At 38.0% G+C, this 23,864-nt stretch overlaps 1 protein-coding gene across 2 annotated transcripts in view; it reads right to left on the bottom strand.

Annotated features, from left to right (window-relative positions):
* Positions 1–3,269: 3,269 nt before the first annotated feature.
* Positions 3,270–23,864, bottom strand: part of SLC9A8 (solute carrier family 9 member A8) — a 32,732-nt gene continuing 12,137 nt past the window's right edge. Inside the window, exons 5-16 of one of the 2 annotated variants that reach the window (XM_085314034.1) lie at positions 21,290–21,373; positions 19,524–19,625; positions 18,794–18,828; positions 17,573–17,716; positions 16,036–16,174; positions 14,026–14,131; positions 11,169–11,285; positions 9,713–9,795; positions 7,977–8,088; positions 7,339–7,559; positions 6,096–6,242; positions 3,270–4,819 (exon numbers count right to left, since the gene is read on the bottom strand). In XM_085314034.1, the coding sequence (XP_085170160.1) occupies positions 4,712–4,819; positions 6,096–6,242; positions 7,339–7,559; positions 7,977–8,088; positions 9,713–9,795; positions 11,169–11,285; positions 14,026–14,131; positions 16,036–16,174; positions 17,573–17,716; positions 18,794–18,828; positions 19,524–19,625; positions 21,290–21,373 (1,398 nt within the window). In that variant the 3' untranslated portion in view covers positions 3,270–4,711. The remainder of the gene's footprint in view (positions 4,820–6,095; positions 6,243–7,338; positions 7,560–7,976; positions 8,089–9,712; positions 9,796–11,168; positions 11,286–14,025; positions 14,132–16,035; positions 16,175–17,572; positions 17,717–18,793; positions 18,829–19,523; positions 19,626–21,289; positions 21,374–23,864) is intronic. The other variant, XM_085314035.1, reaches the window with a different exon arrangement.

Genomic DNA, 23,864 nt, shown 5'->3' with positions numbered 1-23,864 from the left:
CCACAGTCTCAGTCTGGYGCAGTTAGGAGCAGTGATTTGAGCCCAAAGTAGTTGGTTTTATCCAGCTTCTGAAGAGTTTTGCCAGTTTATTGTATGTAATCCAGATGCAACAGTTAATAGTCATTTCATCACCGTCATGCAGCATCTCAGGATGYAAGCTGCCCACGTTCACATTAACACATTACTCCACAGGAAATCAAGARTGATGGTGCTTGTTCCGGTCTGTGATTAGCGTGGATGGGTCTGATCTCCATCCATTTTTGCTTCCTTCAGGGTGGAGGGAAATTTTGTTCCCTGCCTTCCTCAGCAATGCCAAGCGTTATCCTGTGACAGAGTTTTATACCTGGCAGCAAAGCACACAGAGCCCCAGCACACACTCTACTGGGTTTTATGCACAATACTTGGGAGCTTTCMCTGGCTTAAATGTTGGCTGGTTGCCATATAACATCCAAGACATCCATGAGAAGCAGCTCTGCACAGGGGTGGTGGTATGTGTGTTGCCCCAAGCCTGGTGGCACTTGATGCTGGACRGTGTCTGTGGGTGCTGTGCCTGTGCAAAGGGACAGTCCCCTGCAATCAGGAGGTGAAGAGCATCCAGCTCTGGTGTGGCAGAGCCTTGCTGGTTGTCCTGCCGAGCAGCAGGCAGCAAAGGGCCTTGGTGCCCTGCTGGAGAGCTCAGCACCAGCCAGGMTGGGAGCAGCAGGGCTCAGTCCCGCAGGCAAGTCCTCGGAGGCAGCCGGGTGCTTGTGATGCTCTGTGGTGGGGCCTGGATGCAGGGACTGTCCTTGCAGCAGGTCCAACTTTTTTTTTGCAGAGGCCAGAGACCCTTGAGGTGTCTCGGGCAGTGCTGAGTGTCAGGCAAAGATGCTCCCCTGCGCCCAGCTAGCTCGGCTCGTTGCTGCCAACCAGATGGAAGAAGTGGAGGGGCAGGGGGTAGACAAGGGCACCCGCTCTCTACCTGCCTAGCATAGAGGCTGCTCTCAGGCTAGCCAGCCTGATTGTCACTTAAGTAGCCCCAAAGAGCCCAGAGAGCCTTTTGTGAGCTTTGCAAGGTGGAGTTTGACAGGTGGGGAAACTGAGGCACTGAGTAGGCCTGTGAGCTGGTGGGGGAGCCCCGTGGCGCTGACTTGCTGTCCTTGCTAGCAGTGCAGTGACACCACAGGTGAACCTGCTGAAGGGCTGCACTGGCCTGGACAACCCTCTGCAGGGTTTGGTGCCTCCTCCCAGCTGAGGCAACAGTGTCRGGAGGGAGCAGCCGGGCGGGCGCCTCGGCCAGCCGGGCCCCCCCTCCCCGTGCAGGGATGACCCCCCAGGAGGGGGGAAAGCGGGTCTGATCTCGGAGCCCGGGGCTGTTCCCGGGGGACTTTGCGCCAGCCACGCGCGCTCTGATGGGAAGAGCGCCAACGCTGAAAACTGGTTCCTCCGCTCGTCCTTGAGCAGCGCGGCAGCTTTTAGCGGCAGGGCTGCYGAGCCCAGGGCAGCGCCGGGGTTCGGGGACTCCCTCGGGGCCCGGTGCTAACAGCCTTTGCCGTCAGCAGCTACGGCACCTTGTCACGGGCTAACGCAGGCYGTGGGACAGGCCAGAAAAGGAGGGAAAACGATTTTTGGGAGGCTTTTYGTTGCCAGAAGCTATATTCCGGGTTCGCTCTGCCTCCCCTTTGCACAGCTCCTTGGTTGGCAGGAGCAGGCCACTGCTTTTGCAGTCCGGCAGAACTGCAGGGCCTCCGTACTTAACACCCTCCGCGTTTTGCCTCCTCGTGGGTCTGTATTCAAGAAAAAAAAAAAAAATCAAGTTCACACTTGCACGGATTTGCAGATGGCACCAAGCTAGGACAGGGCTGCTGGTGCTCGTGCACTAGGGAGGATTAGAATTTACAATTATTTTGATAAAGTAGAAAATGATTTAAAGTAACTTCAAAGTAACTTAATAAGTGGAAGGATGAAGTAATATGCATAGAAAAGAATAATTAAGTGAAGAAATCCAAAATGGGGAATGACTGTGATAGAAAAATCAAGGTATTTATAAATTAATGTAAAAATCAGTTACCTACATTATGGTATGAATTTCTTCTATGGGTTCCAAAATATCCAAATAACTGCATATTTTATTGAGAGACAACAAGTAAGTCTTTACTCCAAGTTGTGATGATACATTATACATTTTCTTGAGTTTTTGTATAGTTGCTTTTTAACTAATACAATCCAGACTTTAACTTTGTTGTTTCGAAGTGATTGCATTAATTCTAGTTGTATCCGTTGTTTCACTTTAAAGTTTAAAAAAAACAAAAAACCCAAAAAACCTCAACAAATAACTCTCAGATGTCAATGCATTTTTCCAAATTGCCAGCAGAGGGCAGGAAACGATCAATTTATCTTTAAGGAAGATACCCTCTGGCTGATCATCAGCACAGACTTCATCCCGTTCACAGATGACCAGTTTCACCAGAATAACAATATAAATTTGTGGCTATTTGGCACTTTGGCAYGTGTATTGTGTATCACTAAAGCCAGCACACTATCATCCAGGTCACCCAACCAATGCACACAGACCTTCTGCTGACAGAGAAGCTCCTAGAAACTCTTCCCACTTCAACCAGCTCCTGGACTGCACAGGAAAGACGGTCAAAAAAAGGTCAGTCTCTGGCACTGCTGACAGCACAGGCTACCAGCATCCCCACCCCGGCCTGCACTTACGTGATTTTTATTTGGTATAAGACAAGGAAAAGTTGGACAATGCCTGCTTATCTCTTGGAGATAAACACTATGAACATTAGAAAACACAAAACACCGAAGTTAGCAGCCTTAGAGTCTGGAGGCTTTGACAGCATAGACCGATTCTCACTGGGTGAGATTTATCACTCTATTAAAGAAAAGCCCTTGCTTAYACTGAACAAACATTATTTTAGTGCAGAATTTAGACACATCCACACCTGCCATCCTTTTGGATTTGTGTATCTTAAATCCAGAAGCCTAGTAGGACTGATGGGTAATGAAAAGGTAWTTAAATCTACAATTGCAAAGATGGGTGAAGAAAGTCTGTGTGATTTTTTTATGTATTTTCTTTCCTAAGGAGAAAATGAGCATCCAGATTCCCACCAGTGCCTGTTTCAGCTCTGTGCKATGCCATGCTATTTGCATACACAAGGAAGGAGATGTTTCGTGGTTGATTAGCAGACAGAAGTTCTTTGAACTACCAGGAAAAAAAGGAGGAGAGCAGAGTCCTCTGAAGAGATGCACTGTTCTGAAAAACTGCTCAGACAACACAGACGTAGGATTCCAAACATTCTTGAACTTTTATTTCTCCCCAAAGGTAAGCAGTTAATCAAAAACTCTAGTAACAAAACCAAACCAAAAATATGATTTTTCAGAAACAAACATGTACCCTGGCATGCTTGATTTACACCCAAAATGGCAATTTCAAATTTCAACAATGAGTATGCTAATGAGACAATTAGAATTGTCAGTGTGAGAAAATGCCTGTATATGTAACCATGGCAAACGCAGAACAAATAAATGTATCTATTCAGTTGTAAGCAGTTTTGAGCAAATTAACCGTGCTGCATCGAAAAAGTGAAATGCTGCTGCTGATCTTGAAACAGCAGGAGAGAAAAATCAAACCAGCAAGACAACTTAATGAAAATTGTTTGGCACTTCCCAACTGAGAATGATTCAGCCATGTGCAGTATTAAACTTTTCCATACTTAGGTTAGATTTTGTAGACTCCCCTTCTGCATGTACACGTGTAGTCCCTCAAAACAGTGGTGTGTAAAACATTAATTTGCTTCCACTAGAATTCCAAAATTCTTCTTGTGATTTTTTTGGGAGTGTTAGGGACACTTCATTAATTTACACATAACAAAAGCAGCTGCTTCCTAAAACTTGAAGCCAAAGCCCTAACAGGGAGCAATCACTAATTACAGAAACCTAAATGCAACAGGTTTTAAGAAAAGGGAAAAAAAAGTGTTAAAGAAACAAAAGTATTTCAAAAGCAGTTCTGTACTGTGCCTTCCCTCCCTCCCCCCAAATCATGCCACAACTGGTACTGTGGATTACACTTCAGTATAAAAAACAAAAACCACAGAACAGAAACCCAGAAGTTTTTAAATTCCATATCCACTAGTTTTAAGAGGTGCTTCCTTATATGTGCAGCATCTGCTTTTTGTCAAGGTACTTATTATGTATTTTGGATTCATAACGTGCAAAATCCATAAATTATAGATTTATTCCTCACAGAGTCTCTTACTAGTGCTGAAACAAATTCACAGTATAAACCATCAAAACTCTAAGCTGTGAATGAGTATTAAAAAAGGTAAAGTGCTATCCATCTTGTTTTGCAGAGTCATACAATAAAGTCTATACTTCAGCATAAATTTACAGCATATTTCGTAATAGGAAGACCCCACATTAAACAGTGTCTTTAAGTTCAAGGTGGGTGTTTCTGCTTTTTGATAGGCTGCATGAAGTTTACTATGCTGTAAAATCTGATAAATTCCGGCTTCAGTCCAGCTTCAGACAGTGTTAGAAGGTTCTCAGTCATTCACTAGTAATATGAAGAACAGTAGATAGTTTTGATATCTAAAACCAGCACAAGTCTGAAATCAGAAGGTTCACTCTCAATTCTCCAGCTTTTGTGCAGTCAAATCTTTGTTGTTACTTAAGTCCAGTCATTGACGTTCTAATGATAAACTAATTGTACTCCTTCCCCAGTTGGCTATAGCAGCTCTTGCTCATCATCTTCAGATCCTGAGGGTCCTTGTCGTACCTCTTCATACCATTTGTTTGTGAGGGTTTTCATCTGTATGCGCCCATGATGCAAGTCCTAAGGCAAAATAAAACCAGAACATTTGTTGTTTAGCTACAGAACTATTCGTTTGTCAGAGAATGAGAGACTAGTTTAGCATGTATCTCACAAGATAATCTAGTCCTGGTCCTGAGCGTGTAAAACATTCTGGTTCTTTCCAGGAAGTATTTATCAAATGCTCAATCCATTAGTACTTATTTCCAGAGGTGATATTTTTGATGACAGATTTTTACTTGTTTTTCTAGACAACCATCCTCTGAGTTTCAATAACCTCAATATTGTCTGGATGGCCTATCTTTGAATCTCACTCCTTCTACATGTCCCCAGAGACAGTGGGAAGCTTGTGGCCTATTCTGGTGAGTCACATACTTATTTTTCTAGCCTTTRGTTGCAATCTGGATGACAGCCTGTGTTTTTGACTACCAAGTATGAATCCAATGCTTGCTCTAGTTTYTTGGTTCTTTTTGGTTTTGCAAAAAATTCTTCTAGCTTTTGTGTGAAAGTGCTGAAAGCTCATCCTGTAATTATTTTGGAAAGAAGTACGTTTGAGCAGGCTAAGAAGATGGAAGGAGCACACTTTATCCAAAATGATCAATTCCACAGCAGAAATGCTGAATTATATGGTGAATTGGGATAACATTGAATTCTGTGGCCAAGGAATCTCAGGTTTCTAAAGGCTTGGATTGAAAACAGCACAGCATTAACACCTCTCAGAACCCCTCAGCGTAGTTACATCCATGTTCAGCCAGGCGTCACTTTGCTTTGCACAGCTTTGAAGTCTCTTTCCCAGTGAGGAAGTCTAGAAAGTGAAGGTTGCAATTCTAGTGCAAAATTCCAAGATAAAAGGTGCACACTGCAGAAAAATCACAAGTCAAGAATTCACAGGACCTTGTACAGCAACAATTTGTGTGATGGCACTTTAAAAACTGCATGGCTGCAGCTTTTTCTAGTAAGATTAGCTTTAGAAGCTCTATTAGGCACAATTTTAGACTTAGTTGCCAAACTCTTGATATGGTCATGATAGTCTGTAAGATTAAAGCTGAGTTCAGTTAAAACTATACACACTTTAAAGTTTAATTGTGGTAGCYCTGCAAGGTGCTCCTTTAATTCAATCCAAAATTTTACAGTGCAGCTTTTTATTACATATCTCTACATGAGCAAAAGTAATGCATTAGATTTCTCACTCTTCTTAATGTAGAAGCTGCATGGATGCATTACAAGCCTTGAATGGTACAGAGAAATGATAACCAACTCTACCACACCACTTCTCTTCAAGAAAAGAAGCAATACTTACCTCTTGTGTGAGTCGTCTGGTGAAGAAAGGATTCAAATACTTGGCATCAAACCACATAAACCCTTTGAGGTCCTGGCGTTTTATGTACTGGGCTTCATACTCTTCCTCTGTGAGTTCTGATAAATGTTCAGATTCTATGGTATTCCCCTAGAAAAAAAACAACAAAAAAATGGATCTATACTAGAAATAGAGCAGTTGTTCCCTTCAGTTTGTTTCAGCCCACTCTGCTTTCTCCCTTCTCACAAACAATTCTCACACTGCATCAAAATGGAAGTTATCACCTTAGCCTACCAAGGCTTATGGCTGTAGGAATCCTTCCAGTTGTTGATTCCCAGAGCCACTTCCCTTTTCATGCTGAAAGGTAAAAAGGCTTCAGATGTTCCTTATTTTGTATTGTTACCATTGCAGAGAGCAGAAATTTCTAGTGCAGAGGTTTTCTCTTGTGAACTGAACAATGAGTTTATCCAGCAAGCAACAAYACTTCTGTGCTGTTGTCCAGGTGACTGCTGATTCTCACTGAAAACAAGCCCTGTATCCCATATAACCGTGTCCTCTCTATGCATGCTTCCCTATATGGACAGTAGGCATCAGTTAATTCCAGAGACTGCAAAGTTCCTGAAACTTCATGCCAAAAGGAGCTGTTCTTCAGCCTGCATGTGTTGGTTTGGAGAAAAACAGACAAAAGCTCTAGGATTCCTAAGGTACTCTCGCCTTTAGCACATGAGGTTTCAGACTGGCTATTAGCTTTCTACAATACTTCTGCTTAGACAAGAACTGCTTTAAAATAAACCCTCGATCAGAGGGATGCTATTAAAACCTTCTCATGGCTTTTGCTTTGACTTTTTCAAAATAGTTCCTCTCTGCCTTTTACAGTTAAATGCATGACTCACAATGTACTAGCTACTTACCCTCTATATATGACTCAAACTATCCTGTATCATCTGTTCCATGCTTTTGCAGGGGTTACTTTAATTTCTACTCATTAATTTATAAATAATAAATTAATTTATAAATAATTGATTTAGCATCATTCCCTTTGTTCCAGAGTTACTTGTGTAAACAGTAACTGAGCTGTCTTCAGTTTTTTAGAATGACATTGCTTGTTTTTTTCCTACTCTTCTCCCACTGCTTTCACTTTACTTTTGAGTAGAAAATAATCCTAAGTTTTTACTATGTACTGGCCCTTTCTTGGAAAAGGTAAAGAAGTAACATCAATAAATCACTGAATAAAAGAGAAACAAACCATCTTCTCTGTCTTGCTAAGATTAATGTCTTTCTTGTTCCTCCTGCGTGCTTTGGAGTCCTCAATGTCAATTAGCCTGATGAGGGGCATGGTTCCTCCTCCCAGCAGCAAAATTGTAAACAACACAATGATGATTGTTGTAGTCCCAATGAGCTGCCTCTTCTCTATCGGTTCCAGGCCCAAATGCAGGCTGAGGGCATAGGGAATTGCACCACGTAAACCTTATCAGAGAGAATAGATCAATGAAGAGCCAAACAACACCAACATCAGTCCTCAGYACCCCATTAATTCATCAGGAGTCCTCTAACTTTAAAGATATTTACTGTCCTATACCATATCTACATCTCTATTGTTGGTTACCACCCTAAAACAAGTCTGAGCTCTTCAGATATTATGCTTTTCAAACTGTAATGTTGTTATATCTATAAAGAAATTAGCTCARTTGGAATGTATGCAACTTGGTCCTCTGGCACAAGAGTGAAAGAACATCTATCTATTGTATTTATGTTTGAAAGGGGTGTAAATGTTCAGCTCAGTTTTGCTCCACAGATGGAAAATGATTTCCTTTCAGCGTAACTCATACAATGAAAAAGACGAAACACTTCAATAAGCCCTGCATACTTTGAGCTTTAACTTACCACTAAACCACATAATAAACATCATCTTGGGAGTGATTTTATGATCACGGAAGAAGTTGAGTAGGTAGGAGAGTGGGAAAATATTCACTGCTCTACCAAACAGAACAAGTACCTGAAAAACAAAAAGAAAAGAAAAAGGGTATTAGATGCATTCCATTCATGCAGGCCTCAGTCGCATCTGGCTTGCGCAGAGTAAGGTTAATACACCTTTATCACACACAAGCCTCATACACAGCCATGCTGATAAATCAACATAAATATATCTCTCAGCATAGGTCAATATAGAATTCAATGTTTTAAACATTTAATCTGCTTAACTGAAATTAAACCAGACTTGTCACTAACAGAGACCAGACACTGTTTTACTTGTAACCAGTAAACAAAACCCAAGAGGCATTCTAGGGAGACAAAGAATTACTTTGGATGCAAGCTTTATTCAGTTCAGCTCCTTTAATCACTCCCTTGACACAGCGGCCAAGAGACAAGAACATAGTTGTATTGTTTCCCTATGGACCGATCCATCAGAGAAGAAGGCCAGAGACCAAACAAAGAGCATGTAATTCAGTCCCTCAGATGACCCTGAGTGTGGTCATAAAATATACCAAAACATCCAAGTAACACTGGCTGGGGGGAGTATTTCTGATTTCATGGAAGCCAATTAACAAGCACAGTTAAAACTAACTCAGGAAGGCGAAATTCTTCACAATGACATTGCTCAGTAAATTCCACCACAAACAGACCTTGAAAAGGTAAATATCCTAGAAACAGTCAGAAACATCCTTGTAGGGCTGTGTTATTTTCCTTTATGAATCACCCCAAAATTATTCTGTTTGCATTACTGCTCTGAGGACAATGCTATATAGGAGGAAGTGTCACACCTTAGCTAATATGAGATAAAGAAGTTGGGCACATATGTGTAATGCAATGAGAGCAGTTCCCCATGCTGATACCACTAATCTGTGAATGGTAAAGAACGATTCTTCTCTTGAACCATGGACTAAAATGTGCTAATTATATGATCTTCTTTGTGACTGGAAGTGGACTCACATTTCACTTTTTTTGCTTTACAGAAAGGGAACATACTTTTCTCTTTAAATTAACATAATTGCAATAGAAATAGGTAACTCCTATGTGAAACAATCCAAACTGTCATTACAAAAAAGYACATTGAAATATATGCCATACCAAATGAAAGAAGCAAGAGTAAGGCCTATCTCTGAAAAAGATGAGCTGAAAGTAAACAAATCATGTATGGATTGAATTTATTTATATTATTTATATGAACAAACTGCAAACATATGAGAGAAAGACTCAAAGCTGTAGTGCTGGAAGTGATGACATGAAGAAAATAACTTTTGGAATTAAGCAATATTGACAATAATCTTAGTATCTGAAATTTCTCATATTCTAATAGATCTAATAAGGTCAAAATAAACAATAGTCTTTTACTTATTTTTAATAATCTTATACACATGGTCTTCAAAATAATAGCACACTGSAATTCCTTAAAAAATGCTGCTTTGTATGTACAACAACGTGCTGAGAGTAAGAAGAAAAGAGTAACTGCATGCTATTAGTGGGAATAAACTATGTGTAATATACAAAAAGATTCAGTATTTTTCATAGCAGTATGAAAGTATTTTCATAAAGCTCTGAAATATTTTAAATATGAGGATTTTTGCTCCATGAATACCAAAAAGGTATCTAAACAAGTTTGGAAGGAAGTAAATACTTACTATGCACCAGATGACAAAGGACATTTCAAACTTGTGAGGAAAACTAAAAATTGACAGGCCAAGAAAAGCAAAAACACATGTTTCTGAAAAAGAGAAAACATTTTAAATAACCAATTCTATAAAACCATTTTTACTGCTATAACAAATTACTACACATGCTACATAAAATATGTATTTCCTCATTTTTGGATGCAGAAAATAAGCATAAGGTGTTTTGCAAAAGGCCAGATTCTCCCACTCTCGCAGTGGACAGCACCTTACTCCGTATGCAGGGTTTTTTTCAGTTGTAAATTACTAATAGGTACGAGCAAGGCCAGCAAGTCTTGTTCTAGAGACAGAGGATTTTTTTTGCTTGAAGAATATAGGACAAGCTGCAGAACTCACTTGAGCTAAAGGACTGACTACTAATCACTTCAGTAGTTTTGAATCAGATTCTATATAAAAACCCAAACGTCTGCAAATCTGCAATAGTGCTACCAACGAGCAATTGGTCCAGTAATCCAAACATTTCATTTCCTAAGTATCAACCTATTATCATTAGARAATCTCACAGTGATGATGTTTCATAAGACCATTGCAGTGGTAACTGTCCTAGCAAGCCAGATTCCTTATTATAAAGACAGTTGCAGACAGGAAGGGTTTGGACAGGCAGTAGCAAATAATCGAGTAACCGAGTTACCACGGCTTAACACTTTATTGCTCATGTTTTGGGTCCKGATTACTTACATTTGCATGCTCAAAGCCTGCTGCAAATATACAAAAAATTACACAGTAACTCCTTTACAGTGACTTGAATGAACATGTCTTTTCTGGCACTTGTAACATGTAAGAGTTAAAATCTGATGAGCTACTAGTGCTCTGATTAGTGGTTAAATTTAGTTTGCAGCAGTGCCACTTCTTATCCACACTTCAAAYGCAAGCAACTCCCACCCCCTAAAAAAACCAACAGAATATATTTGTAATACAGACTCATGTCATTTCTTTAGAAGTTTGGCTCATAAAAGGAAATGGAAAAGCTATGTGGCTCTGAACTGCTTGTATCACTAGTTCCAAAAATTTCTTCTCAATTTGTGAAGCTATTGTTTTTGCAARTAGCTTTTTAATATCCAAAATCAGTTAAAAATATGGCTATATTCCATCTCCTACAACTAAAAATAGGCCGGAGAGAGAAAGGAGTCAGAGATATCTATTTGGTTATCAATCTTGTGGCAAATCTTAGCAGGAGCCTGCAGGATGGGAGAGGGAGAAGATTTATTGTATGTTTTATCCATATGGCAGGAAAGGTGACTTTTGACCGCCTTCCAGCCTCCTTTATTAGGCAGTCTTCTGTTAAAGACATGTACGACTGACAAATTGCTTGAGGAAAATTCGCCTTTCTTGCTCCCCAGAATCGCCATTTCATGCAAACTGATTTTTAAACTATCAATATTAGACATATACTAAATGTAACACTTACCACACATAAAAGCAACAGTTCTCAGTGTCTGCTGCATTAAAATCTGTGTAACTGGGGACAGATTATGATGTGTATAGTGAGACATCACGATGCCAGAGAAGAGGATTGCCATGATACCTGTAGATACAATGTGGCAATCAACAAAAGAATAYCTTATACTCTGCAAACATTATTTGCATTTATAACCTCTACCAACAGAAAAGTTTATGAAGAGATGAGTGAGGTTTCTCTTACCACTATTAYTCATACTGGTCTCATTCCACCAGTCACGTAAACACTAGGAGGTCCAATATAGATTATGTGCAAACTAGAATAAATCCCTGTTACCTCAGGTTTTCCYACAAAAGTGAAAGAAATAATCTGAAATCTTGAATGCTTTTTTCTGCCATTCATTCTCCTAACAGAATAGAGAGGTGAGATCAAAAGACGAGTAAAAGCAACCTGAGAATAATAGGGCTAGAAAACTCTATCATTTACTTCTCCCAGAAAAGCATCAGTGAGACCTGCTCATCAACCGGACCCGATCACTCCAGCAGTAGAAGGAAATCAGCAAGGCATAGGTGGGAATCCACTCAAGTATGGTGCACTAGCTCTAATATTGTAAAAAAATAAGAAAGAAAAGCATATGCAGGGGTACTTTAATTTCCTATCAATTGAAAAATCTGAAAAGCTACCAAGACCTGAGATTTCAGATAAAAATTCCCTTGGTAGGGAGGGACAGACCAGTATGTAGGGCTTGTAAGYAAAGCTATTGTGCAGGATATGCCTCTTACATCCAGYAGAAGGGGTCACTAAATCGGCTAGGACAGGTTATTACAGAGATTAGCTTCAGCTGTCAASTATGGAAAAAGCTACCAAATTCACTATCATAGAGTTTGGTGCACAAATGGCAAGCTCAGCTGGGGCAGAGGTACAGCAGAACAGCTGTCTCAGATATCACTATATTCTTGTATCCTTGATTTGAGTTAGGAACTTTTCCATTTACCTTTCTTCTCACCTCTTGTATATTTATGGGATGAATCTGAATTTTAACCTTTTTCTCTAACCCTTCAAGACATATCACAGAAACTCACTGTCAATTGTTCAGTGTTCATAAGGATCTGGGTACCTTAAACCAAATTTTAACATTTCCAGGGCTGCTGCATAGACTTACAGCTGAGAAGGCTTGTCATGTGAGATGAGGGTTAGGATTGTGGAAGACTAACTGTTCACTTGAAGAAAAACTACACTAYGCCTTGTGAAGAATTTAGGAAATAACTAAACAAAAGCAACAATACAACCCAGAAGAAAGCAATTGCAATGCAGATGATGGAGAGGACAAGATGACATTTGGGAATATGCCTGCTTAGCCCAAAACAAAGGAAATCTGAAAGACTAAAAGTATTTGGCTAGTGACACACCCAGGAGTGGCCCAGATGAACTCGACTGGAAGGATTAGAATAAATAACTGAGGTACAGTCAAAAGAATCCTTTGTCTGAAACAGAAGGGTGATCTGACTACAGTCACTTAAAGTTTTTATTTCTTGAGAACTCATTCTAGAAGACATTTGAGCAAATTAGAGAGCTTGTCTTTACAAATAAAAAGACAAAGGGTAAGTAGGTAGGAATCTTCTTGTTGGTTATGTATCAAAATATAAGTATGTTGGCTGCATAGTGTAATGGCACAGTAATTCTATAATATCTTATTATCATTTTTAGATTCATAAGCAATGAAACTGGAAATAAAAAAGGCCATATTCTGAGGCATTCATGTAATATGATGATAATTCTAGTATAAACTTCTTAAAGATAAAATTTGTTTTTAACGAATAACACCACAAGTATTAAAAYGTATCAAACTGCTTGCTCACATTTCAGGTAACTTCCATTATGCCATATACCTGTTGGCCTATGCACACAAACAGAACAGTTTTGGATACAGGTGGGCAGAATGGGATGTTTGCATTAGCATTATACATCTTGATTGTGTAACTACCATGATTACAAGCCTCATATTTTTACATAAAAAATACAACTCTATGGATGTCAGTGGAGGTATGCTGATATATGCGACTACAGATTCCATTCCAAAATATCCATGCTAGRGTACATGTACATTTTAGAAAGTCTGATATCATACCTGTAGATCATTTACAAGAAATCTACTCCTGCTATTTCTCAGAAACCAGCAACATTCCTATTATACAAACTTGTAGAGCAAATCTATCCTTTTATGCACTAAAAAAATAACCCTTCCCCTACTCCCCCCTCCCCCCCCAAACTGGATCCAAACAGATGCCTGAGCTATTTAAATTRTGCCAAATTTTGCATTCTTTCCCATTTCCCTTTATGAACAACTGTGAAATGAGACAAGCTGATTGCCTTCAAAAACCACTGAAACCAGTAGAGGTCAGAGATGAGTATCCAGCAGAACTGGATCCTGTCTTTGGACTTGATTCTACAAAATGACAYAAAAAATTCACCTCTAAGCCTCTTCTCCTGACCTTGCAGCAAAACTTCTACCTAGTATATAGATAATTACAAAACCTTTGGTCTCAGTGAAACTTGTCCAGTGGYACTGAAAGATGGCCAGAAAAATTGCTACTGGGAAGTAGGCTGGATTTTAYCTAAGCTAGCCAACATACGGCCAAGCTCTACAATGTATGAGGCAGGAGTAACTGGGGAGAATACTATTATTTACCTTGGCTATCTAATGCTTATGAAAACTGCTGTTATCTTTTGCATATTTTTATCTTCACAAACATTAAGTAGAGAACGAGTGTTTCCCTAAAGTAAGGCAAAGTCAGAAGTAAAAGCACTAGTTAAATGAGAATACATGTAAAAAACCCAGGAGCCTTTTATTCATTTTGCTGCTCACCTGAGAGTGAGATACCTTCTGCAAGTCCATAAGGAAGGTAAGCAAAGATAATCATCATTCCAAACTCCAGAGAGGGAGTCTTCCTTAAATCAATGTGCTTTAGCACGTATATATGAAAACGTTACGGAAAATTTAAGTGAAGAACATCCAAATAAAAAAWTTAACCTATTTAATTCTATTACAAACCAGTCATTTTGTTTAATGTACTTATCTAGCGAACAGCTGAAAAAGTCTATGTATTGATCTAAGAATAAAGTGTCAAAAGATTAAAGATTTCTTGTGAGAACTGCTTTTTTTCTTCTTCTTTTTTTTTTTTTAATAGAAGTTACAGCTGGTAGAAGACAGACCTACAAACAGAAAAGTTCTGTTACCGACATACCTATACAACATTGATGACAGCATGCCAAACTTTGTTTGCATCTAGAAGGGCCGCYTCTCTACACTTTCACTCTCTGAAATATCTGCTCTGATGGCCAGATAAGGATTCTTGTCCATAAAGAAGTGAACTGATTGCACCATAACTATTGCAGAGAAATCACAGAGAGCCACTAAATAGTAAAGTCTTTTTTAAAAATAGRGGAGAGCTACAAAATAGCAACTTAAAAGTCAAATAACTCTCACCTCTGTTTCAACAGAAGTAACTTCCTTTTGATATTTACAATGAGCTGGACTACACTCACTGTGTTTATGTTTGTACTCACGGATGTGGATAATTGTCAAGGTTTGCAAATTCTACTGCTTTGTATCTCATGCAGGGCACTGCAGCACAGCTGCCAAATAAAAGATGATGATTTTACCTCAGACATAAATATTTGCCACACTAAACATGCAAATATTCTCCTCTCTTCAGTCACTACACTTTCRGGTACTTTCAAATGGATATGACATATCTGCAATAATATTAACAGTGAAGAAACACATTCACATAATCCTTGAATAATATCCTTGTCTCAAATCTTAAAATACTCCACCTACCCTCTTTGTTAGAATTCAGAGGATTAGATGCCAGTGACACGGAAGTTCAYGTTCCTCCTGGGTCACGAACCAGCAAGCTTCAATCATATTTATCTGCTGGCAACTATTACAGATTTCCTTTGCTTCACTGAAATTTTGCATGCTTATGGTATATCTAATACCATGAGGCACAAATAACAATCATATATCAGGGCAAATGAACTGCTTTGCTGTTTAGCTTTATATCACTTAGAAAGAATGCTGAAAAACTCTGTCACTCTCTTGTTGAGATATATGGTTRAAAGTTCAAGGAATCATTCTAAAGAACCAAGAGGGCAAGCATGTCTATATTTAACCGAATATCCTGTTGTTCTTATTTACAGATAAAGTGCTTAAAAGTATGTTCCAGACCACTTGAATATCTGTCACATAAGCCTAGCATAAAAAATTACCTACAGTGAATTCTGTGTTAACCTTAAAGCAAGCTTTCAAAATAACAAAAGTCTCTGACTTAAACAAACATCCTTCCTTATCTCAGCAGAGGTGCTTTGGGGTTGTTTAGCAACCAGTTCATGCAAGCAGAAAGGCAAAGAGATATTACTCAATGTAAATCCAAATCAGTGGTATTCACATTCAGCTGAAATGATACATAGGGACAAACGAGTGAACTTGATTCAAAAGCCTATGAGAAAACTTTTTTTTTTTTTTTTTGGAGCATTTTATATAGGTGAAAGAAGAGTCATACACTTGGTACTAATGGATTAGTATTGAAATGAAATTAACATATTGTGAATTTAGAAAACAACTGTCCTATTTTTTTAACATGGAATATGAGCCACTGTACCACACTTCAGATTTTAATTATCTTTACACATCCATGTGCACTAACATAGAAATAAAATGAGCATGAGAAAATGCTCAGCCAACAAAATGATCTCTGATAAGAAATAACCCCCTAAGAAACACTGGAGAATGTAGGAACAAAAAATACTTTTAGAACATCAGAGCTCATTAGTTTATACATGTATCACCTTATAAAAATTAAAAAAAGGATATTAATGCAGAAATAAGGCCAGTAAGTGTGCCAAGTGCTGCAGAGCCAAAGAACATCTTAAGAAAGTATCCCAGCGCTTGTAGAAATGTTTGCCATCCACTTACATCTGACATATTTTCTCTTGTCAAACCTTCTGCTGTGCTGGAAACAATTAAAAAAAATAAATAAAAAGAAACAGTTATAAATCTGAAGCCTGGATACAAGCCAAATACTTTCTGAGAAAGAAAAAGAAGAACTTCAATTTCTTTGTTACTGCCACCCTTAAAAAGCTTTTACTGTGATATATATATAACAAGAGGRATGTCAGATGATGTTAATCAAGTCTTGGTGTAATCCCCAAAAGGAAATCTAATTCTGCTTAAAATCTGGAAATCCAGCATTGTTCTTCTGAAGAARCCTCATAATAGTGAAAACAGGCTATGATAATCATAGAATCATATAATTGGTAAGGTTGGAAGGGACCTCTGGMGATCATCTAGTCCAATCTGCAAAYAAGTGGCCTGTTCGGGGATCGAACCCGCAACCTTGGCAKTATTAGCACCATGCTCTAACCAACAGAGTTAAACCTAACCCCTAAATGCCCAGCGTTACAAAATCATTTTCAAACTTTCAAAAAGGAAAAGAAAGCATAGTTAGCAGTGGCAAAAAGTCAACCCAAGAAAAGGTAGAGAGACAGATTATGTGATCCTTACAGAACAAATAAATTGGAAGACCTCTCTTCAAATATTTACGTGTGGGTAACAGAGAGGAAGGTCACTGGAGAAAACTAAAGATGACCTGAAGAGAAAAGGGGAAATTGTTCACGGTCTTCCATAAAAGGACCTACGATTGTATTACTTCAGAAACAAAGAGTTCCTTGAAAAATGTCTCTGCAACTTCACTATCTTCTTACTCAGTAGCTCTGCTCCTTGTAAACATTCATAGTGACATCTGTTGACTTCAGTAAGAACATGACGATACGGCTGCATTTTCTTCCACTCTTTCAGYCCCAAAGAATTATCATAGTTAAAGCATAAGGATATTGGATGCTTTTCTTCCTTGTAGTAGCCTCAACATAAATATGTAACTAAGTTCCTAYTGCACAGATGCCAATGCATCCCTCAAAACTGAAATGTGATTCTAGGTATAAGCCAATGATGCAGGAGCTACAGCTGCTCATTTGGCTAGGAAAATATTTTTGTGCAAACTTGCAAGGAACATCTTGGTTTTCAGTTACTAGGACACTCAGATGRAAAGAGAACTGATAAACTTATAGAYTTACAAAGCAATCAATTCCAATCTGGGATCAATAAGATGAAGCACTGAGGAAGTTGCAAAAAGACAGTTATTTACTGTCTTTTGTCTATGCAACTTATGTTAGAAAAGAGTGGACTGTTTTCAGCAAAGAAGGATTAGTACCAAAACTCAGCTTTAAGCCRCAAGGACAAGATTTGCTGCAACTGGAGATGGAAGAAATATTGTATATTTGAATACCTGTAATTAACAGAAAAGAGTGTTGCTGCAGTATTTCAGAGGCATGTGTAGTTCAAATGCACTTACTTAGTCAAGACGATAGAAACTGCATCATTGAGAATGCTTTCTCCAAAAACCAACATGTTAAGTACTGGATCCACATTGAGGGCATTGAAAATGGCAATAGTAGCCACCGGGTCAACTGCAGATATTAAAGAGCCGAATGCAAAACTGAGAGAACACAAAACAAAACAGAAAACTAGAGGACAGAAAAATATGCACCTAATAAACATATATTAACAACTAGACACACAGAGGTTGTATGTTAYAGAGTTCATACATATCAGTGGAGAGTTCTGTTCTCTTCCCACTTGTAAGAACTTCAGATGACAAATGGGATTCTTTAAAAAAATTACTGATATATCAAAGAGAAAAGTCATTGTCCAGCCGGGAAAGTAGTTTGAGAAATATTTATCTCCCAACTCTCAACAGTAGTACCAATGTCTTGCCACAACTAAATAAGAAAAATCAAACAGCTTTACAGACACAGTCTAAACCATGTATCATACATGCAGAGTGTCACCTGTTCAGGAGTACTAATGTCTATCATCTAAATGAAACTCTTAAATTCATTACCCTGGAATCCAAAGATAGACAAAACAGAAGCAATGGGACTTCTCTGCTGCACAAGTCAAATACTGGAACCAAGCAATGAAGACTTCTGCTGCTCATGCATGTTTTACTTATTATGTGTCTTGCTTGTCAACCAAATTATTTATGAATTTTAACAGAAAAATACTCTACTTGGCTATAAAGTAAACAAACAAACAAAAATCCCAAATAAATTTTTATTGTAATCACRAACAAATGTGTATTTCACTGTAGGTTGGTGTACTTCTGGAAAACTGACCAGATACTTTGCAAAGTTCTTGAAAAATGTACAGTATTGACACTGAAAAAATTAATTCTGTCTTTTAAGAGATCTAGATACACAAGTCATCCCTTTATGATATATTTTAATAATTCCAATTAATTAAAACTAACATATTTTAACTTTCAGGCTAGCTAGAAAAACAAGTATGTTTATGTTTTGGAAAAATCACTTAGCACAGAATACTATTTGGTAGTAAGGCTGTCATAATAGGGCTCAGAAGTGTCAGGTGCATTTAATAGAGTCATATACCATACTGAATCTAAGCAATTCAAACAAGAACCAGAACAGCTGGTCAGCTACAGTGCATATCACATCTACAGTGCTATCTTGATAAGTGCTTCATTTGATACTGTACCACTTCACCAAGAGCTTACCTGTCTGTCATGTTGAGTTTATAAATTACATCAGCCTGAAAGAATAGGTAAGACATAAATTACAATCAGCTATGTGTTTCTTCTATTTTTWAAAAATATTCACCAAATCTATGTCCACTGTGATGAAAAAAAMTCGTAACAACAGCTTTAGTATACCCCATCTAACATTGCCCTCTAACAGCAATCTGTTGTAATTCTGGCCACCAGACACAGAAAAGACTAGGTGAAACTGGAACAGATGCAGATGAGTAGAGTAACTAAGGCATTCAAAGGATTAGAAATCTGGGAGATGCAAAAAGGAAAGCATGGACTGTTCAGCTTATCAAAGCAATGTCTACAAGAAGATATGACTATCTGTGTCTATAACTAATCAAAAGATAAACACAAAAGAGACCTCTATGCTACAGAAAACTGTTGGCATAAGAACAAGTAAGTTTAATACTGAGAATCTGAATACGGCTTTTAATCCTTAGAGAAGTCAATTTCTGGAACAGTCGTTAGACCAAAAGATCAAGGAATTAAAAATGTCAAATTCAATGCTAGTCTTAATTGCTTTTAATGTGGAACATGACATATCCATGGAGGGGTTATATAATGTTGCCTCTATGGTAGCAGAGAACTGGACTTGGTGACCACTTTCACCATGTTTGTCTGCTTGGAATTTCAAAGTACAGTGGACTTCAAAGGACAAGCCGGATACACATATGTGCTTCAAAGCAGTTCTTCTTACCTGGCCCAGAAAATAAATTCCTCCACCTACAATGAAAGCCGATATTGCTGTGCCAAATACAGAAAATAGAGTGATGGAACCTATGTTCTGAAAAAAGTTACCCTGGAATACAATAATAAAGTAAATTAGTAAAAATAAAATGAGGGTGGATTCACATTTTGGTTCTGCATTTGTATAGTTCTATCTAAACTAGATTGATTCACAACTGGGCTTCAGAGATAATTAAACCTTAGTTTGGTTCCACATATCCCGGTATGTATATCCATATCATCTGCCTAAAGAGATTGCTCTTTTGAAGACAACAGTGTGCATGTACATGAATAAAAGCAAAGCTGGCAGGCCTAGCTTGTTCTTCTTATCAGCTTGATCCTCTAAAAATCACCTTTAGCTCAAAATTCTCATCCTTTTGCTATTTTGTTCTGTTCTCTTAAGGTTAAAAATCYAGAAATCCTTTATGTGCAATGCATTTTAAACTAACACACTTTTAAGTTTGTACTTTACAAGAATTTCCATCTGTGTTTTTACTTCATTACAAATAGCTCATTTTTCTACTAGTAATTAAAAACAGATTAAACTAATCTCTTTCCTGACCTGCTTATGTAGTATTTAATTCTCATTTAGCCTATTATGATTATTAAGATTTCCTACACACTGGTTGATGACAATCTTAGAATCAAAAGTTCACTCAGATTCCAGGTACTATTCTAAGCCTGAAAACTTGACAGTACTCTCTTTTATGTTGCAATCATAAAATCCAACCCTGGTTTTATTCCAAAAATGTGTGTTTGAATGCAATGTTTCTTTTCTTATATGAAGATTGTAAACTCTTTAGAGGAWAGAGTGTAACTTAGTATGCTCATAAAAAGCAACTGATTTTCCTTAGCTAAGCTAAGCCTAAAGGGCCACTGCAGCAGCTTATAAGGAAAAATAAAAAATATTTTAGTGTTTACCTCAGGCCATTCTTTCTGGTATCGTGAGGATCAAGCAAAAAGTGGCAGCAAAGCCCTCTGGCACTGAGGACAGGATGTCAGTCTGGTAACCCTAACAACAAACCAACCCTCAGACAAACTAGGTGGACGTTCACAAGCACTCAGACATACTTCCCACCTGAGAGAACTGCAAATTAGCCCATTTATTGCATAYAGAGCATGTGAAAAAGACTTGTAAGCATTCTGGTTGCTAGCCCATTTCTTAGGTTATGATTTCCTAAGAAAAAGTCTTCAGTGACAACACTAACTTACAGTATGATTCCCTTCCATTGCTCATTCCCTCTCCTGCCGCACAGCTCAAATAAAAAGGCCTCATACAGACGGGACCAAAACTGCTTCAGCCAAGACCTTCATGGCAAGAAATGTCCATGGAACCACAGCCTCCCAGGCAAAAGATGAAAATCCTTGTAAACATTATCACCTTGCCTCTTCTTTAGACACAGAGTGACCCCACCTTTCCGACGTGTTTGCCTGCTCCTTCCTGTTTTGCCTCCTTCTCGTCACTACCTGTGCAGCTGTGCTAAGATAGCAAACTTCTTGGACCAAGGAAAATAACCTSTGCTGCAATACTTACAACCTTTCCAGCACTTAGTTAACAGTAACGAGCTACATTATTTGCATTCTGGGTTAAAGAGGCTAAATTTCATTTTCAATTCCATGACTATGACTATGGTGGAATTCAATGCAATTATTCTGAACTTCATTAGAATAGCAGAAAACAGAATCCGTTTCAAACAAAACCTCAAAACATAGAACGAGTGTATTACAAGGGCTAACCTTATGCAATGAATATCCAGATTCAAATATAATAGGTGGAAGCAAAAGCAGAAAAAACATATTTGGACGAAACATTTCTTCTTCCTGCAAAACAAATACGATTTCAAGGATATCCTGATAACCGAAAAAACAGCAAACCTTCCCAAGGGGAAATTATTTTTTAAAAAACAAAATATGTTGTAAAATGAAAATTATAYTAACATTTCTTTTTACCACAAAATAAAAGATTACAAAATAGTAAACCAGGGCTATTTTTAAATTCTTTTTTATATAAAATTACTGTTCCCAAATAGACTGCACAGAAAGCAGATTTTTTTCTGGTAAAGTGTTTCTGTTTCCCTACAAAAAGTATCCCGATTTTATTGCACACTCTCAAAACCTATACGGATGAACAGTCCGTGAACAGTGACCTCCTGGCCACTGATCTGAATATATAATCTAGGTTAACTGTGATCAAGTACAGCTTCACTAAAAGCTGTCAATGGACCACAGAAAACCAGATCACCATCTTAGTACACTTGCAAGTGAACAGGCTCAAGATATATAATACTGTAAGATTCTTCTTGGTATATGTACTTCATGCCTTTAATTTAATGTGATTCTTCTGATGGATCCTTTTTACCATCAGAGAGATATTAATGAAGCCTAATGCAATGTAAAAATTTTTTTTTTCTTTTTTGTAATCTTACTCTCCATTGTTTATCTCATCATTTCGCTAACACTGCTTTATAAAGTCATACCACCATATTGGCATCCTTTTTTTTTTTTTTTTCTGCTGGCAGACTAAGCACAGAAGGCAAATTCATCATGGTCCAACGTGCCTCCCTTTACCAGCCACGCTCCCTCATGGCCACACAGTGCTGAATACAGCAGAACTTGTCACCTTAATAAGCAACAATTAAGTTGTTGAAACTGAGGTTAAACAGTTGATAGACTGCTCTGCTAAAACATTACTTTCAAAAAAAGAAACACTCATCTCTTTAAAGTCTCGGTCATATTTGCAACAGTGATAATCATCTTAAAGGATTTAGGGGACTTAGAAAATAAAACTCATCCTTTACACTGAGATGCTTTCCCCAGCAGTACACCCTCGTCCATTACTCCACATGCACAATTCAGTGCATGGATGGCTAGCACTACCCAGCTTCTGTTGATTTAGTAACTGCATGAGACTAAAAAAACCACATATTCCTAATTGATTATTCTGTTAAAAGCCCCTAGTATGACGGCAAGAAATTACATTAAAAAGTTCTTAGGGCAGGGATCTGATCTAAGATTTGCTTTTCATACAGACAGAGCTTGCAGTTAAATACTCTTTTCCCCATATCAGATAAATACAAACTCTCTGGTGAATCTAAAAAACTTTAAAAGGATTTAAAATTAATTTTAAAAAGCACATGATAGTCATTGTTAATTAGAACATTTCATCCCTGAAATTGTAACAGTCTAAGCTTTAAAACAGTAAAAGGAACTTAAATAATCAAATAAGACTGTCTTATCTGGGAACCTTTATTTAAGCTGATCATATGAGTAACTTCGGGCAGCATATCCAGTGCTTCTCAAGGTTTGACRAATGCTAACCAGAAATAATTAGGCAATTCACTACATCAGTATTTCCTGTGTTTAYAGAATCACTGCTCAATACAAAGCATATTAGAAACTTTTTCTTCCTGCAAACCTGATCCACTTTAGATTATTTTATTTAGTCATTTAGAAGCTATTTTGAAATGCTAATTGTGTGGATTTTTATCTTTCAATTTTAAGTCAAATCCAGCTGACAAAAATCAGGAATGAAAAAACGTCATCTAACAGTAACTTGGGTACCACCCTTTGTTCTTTAATAGTATGTATGTACAAATTAAATATCACAATTTGTCTACTGAAATATGCAATTGCACACTAGGTTTGTTGACAAAAAATAAGTACCAAATTTAATAAAAAAGGTACATTTTGTTCAAAAGCTATGCACTTCGATGTATTTCAACTAATGAAAAAAAAATCCTTTATGGAAATAACTGCCAAGAAAAAGTAAACTGCAAGTTAGAATTAAAATTCACTATTTGGATCAAGATTTTCAGCTTGCTACTATAAATCTTGTTTAAAAGGGGTGATTCAAATCAGTGATTTCAGTTAGTTCACTAATCTAATCCTAATAAGCTGTTTGATCCTATGAAATAAAACAACAATTTAAATACTGCATGTTTTTAAATTACAGCAGAAATAATGAAGAGTTCATTGCTTTGATGATATGGATAAAACTGCAGGAGATAAAAYCCTTGCTTCATTGTAGGCCTCTTGGAGACATTTCCACCAGGATTCTCCCTCCCTGGGGAGCCTCTGTAACTCCACACTGGCACGGATAAGACCTCACAGCTTCACAGAATAATTCTGGTCAGAAGGAACATCTTGAGGTCTCTGATCCAATTCCCTGTTCAAAGTGTGGACAACTACAGGCAACTTCGGTTGCCAAGGCCTTGTCCAGCCAATTTTTGAGTATCTTCATGGATGGAGTTTCAACAATCTCTTTGGACGCCTATTCCTGTGTTTAATTACCCTCACTGTGAAAGTTTTCTTC

The sequence above is a fragment of the Rhea americana genome, unplaced genomic scaffold (genome assembly GCF_003343005.1).
Source record: "Rhea americana isolate MKP2758 unplaced genomic scaffold, rheAme1 scaffold_4, whole genome shotgun sequence".
Lineage (NCBI taxonomy): Eukaryota > Metazoa > Chordata > Aves > Rheiformes > Rheidae > Rhea > Rhea americana.
The sequence above is the reverse complement of the archived record's forward strand: the minus strand, read 5'-3'. Positions and strand labels throughout refer to the sequence as shown.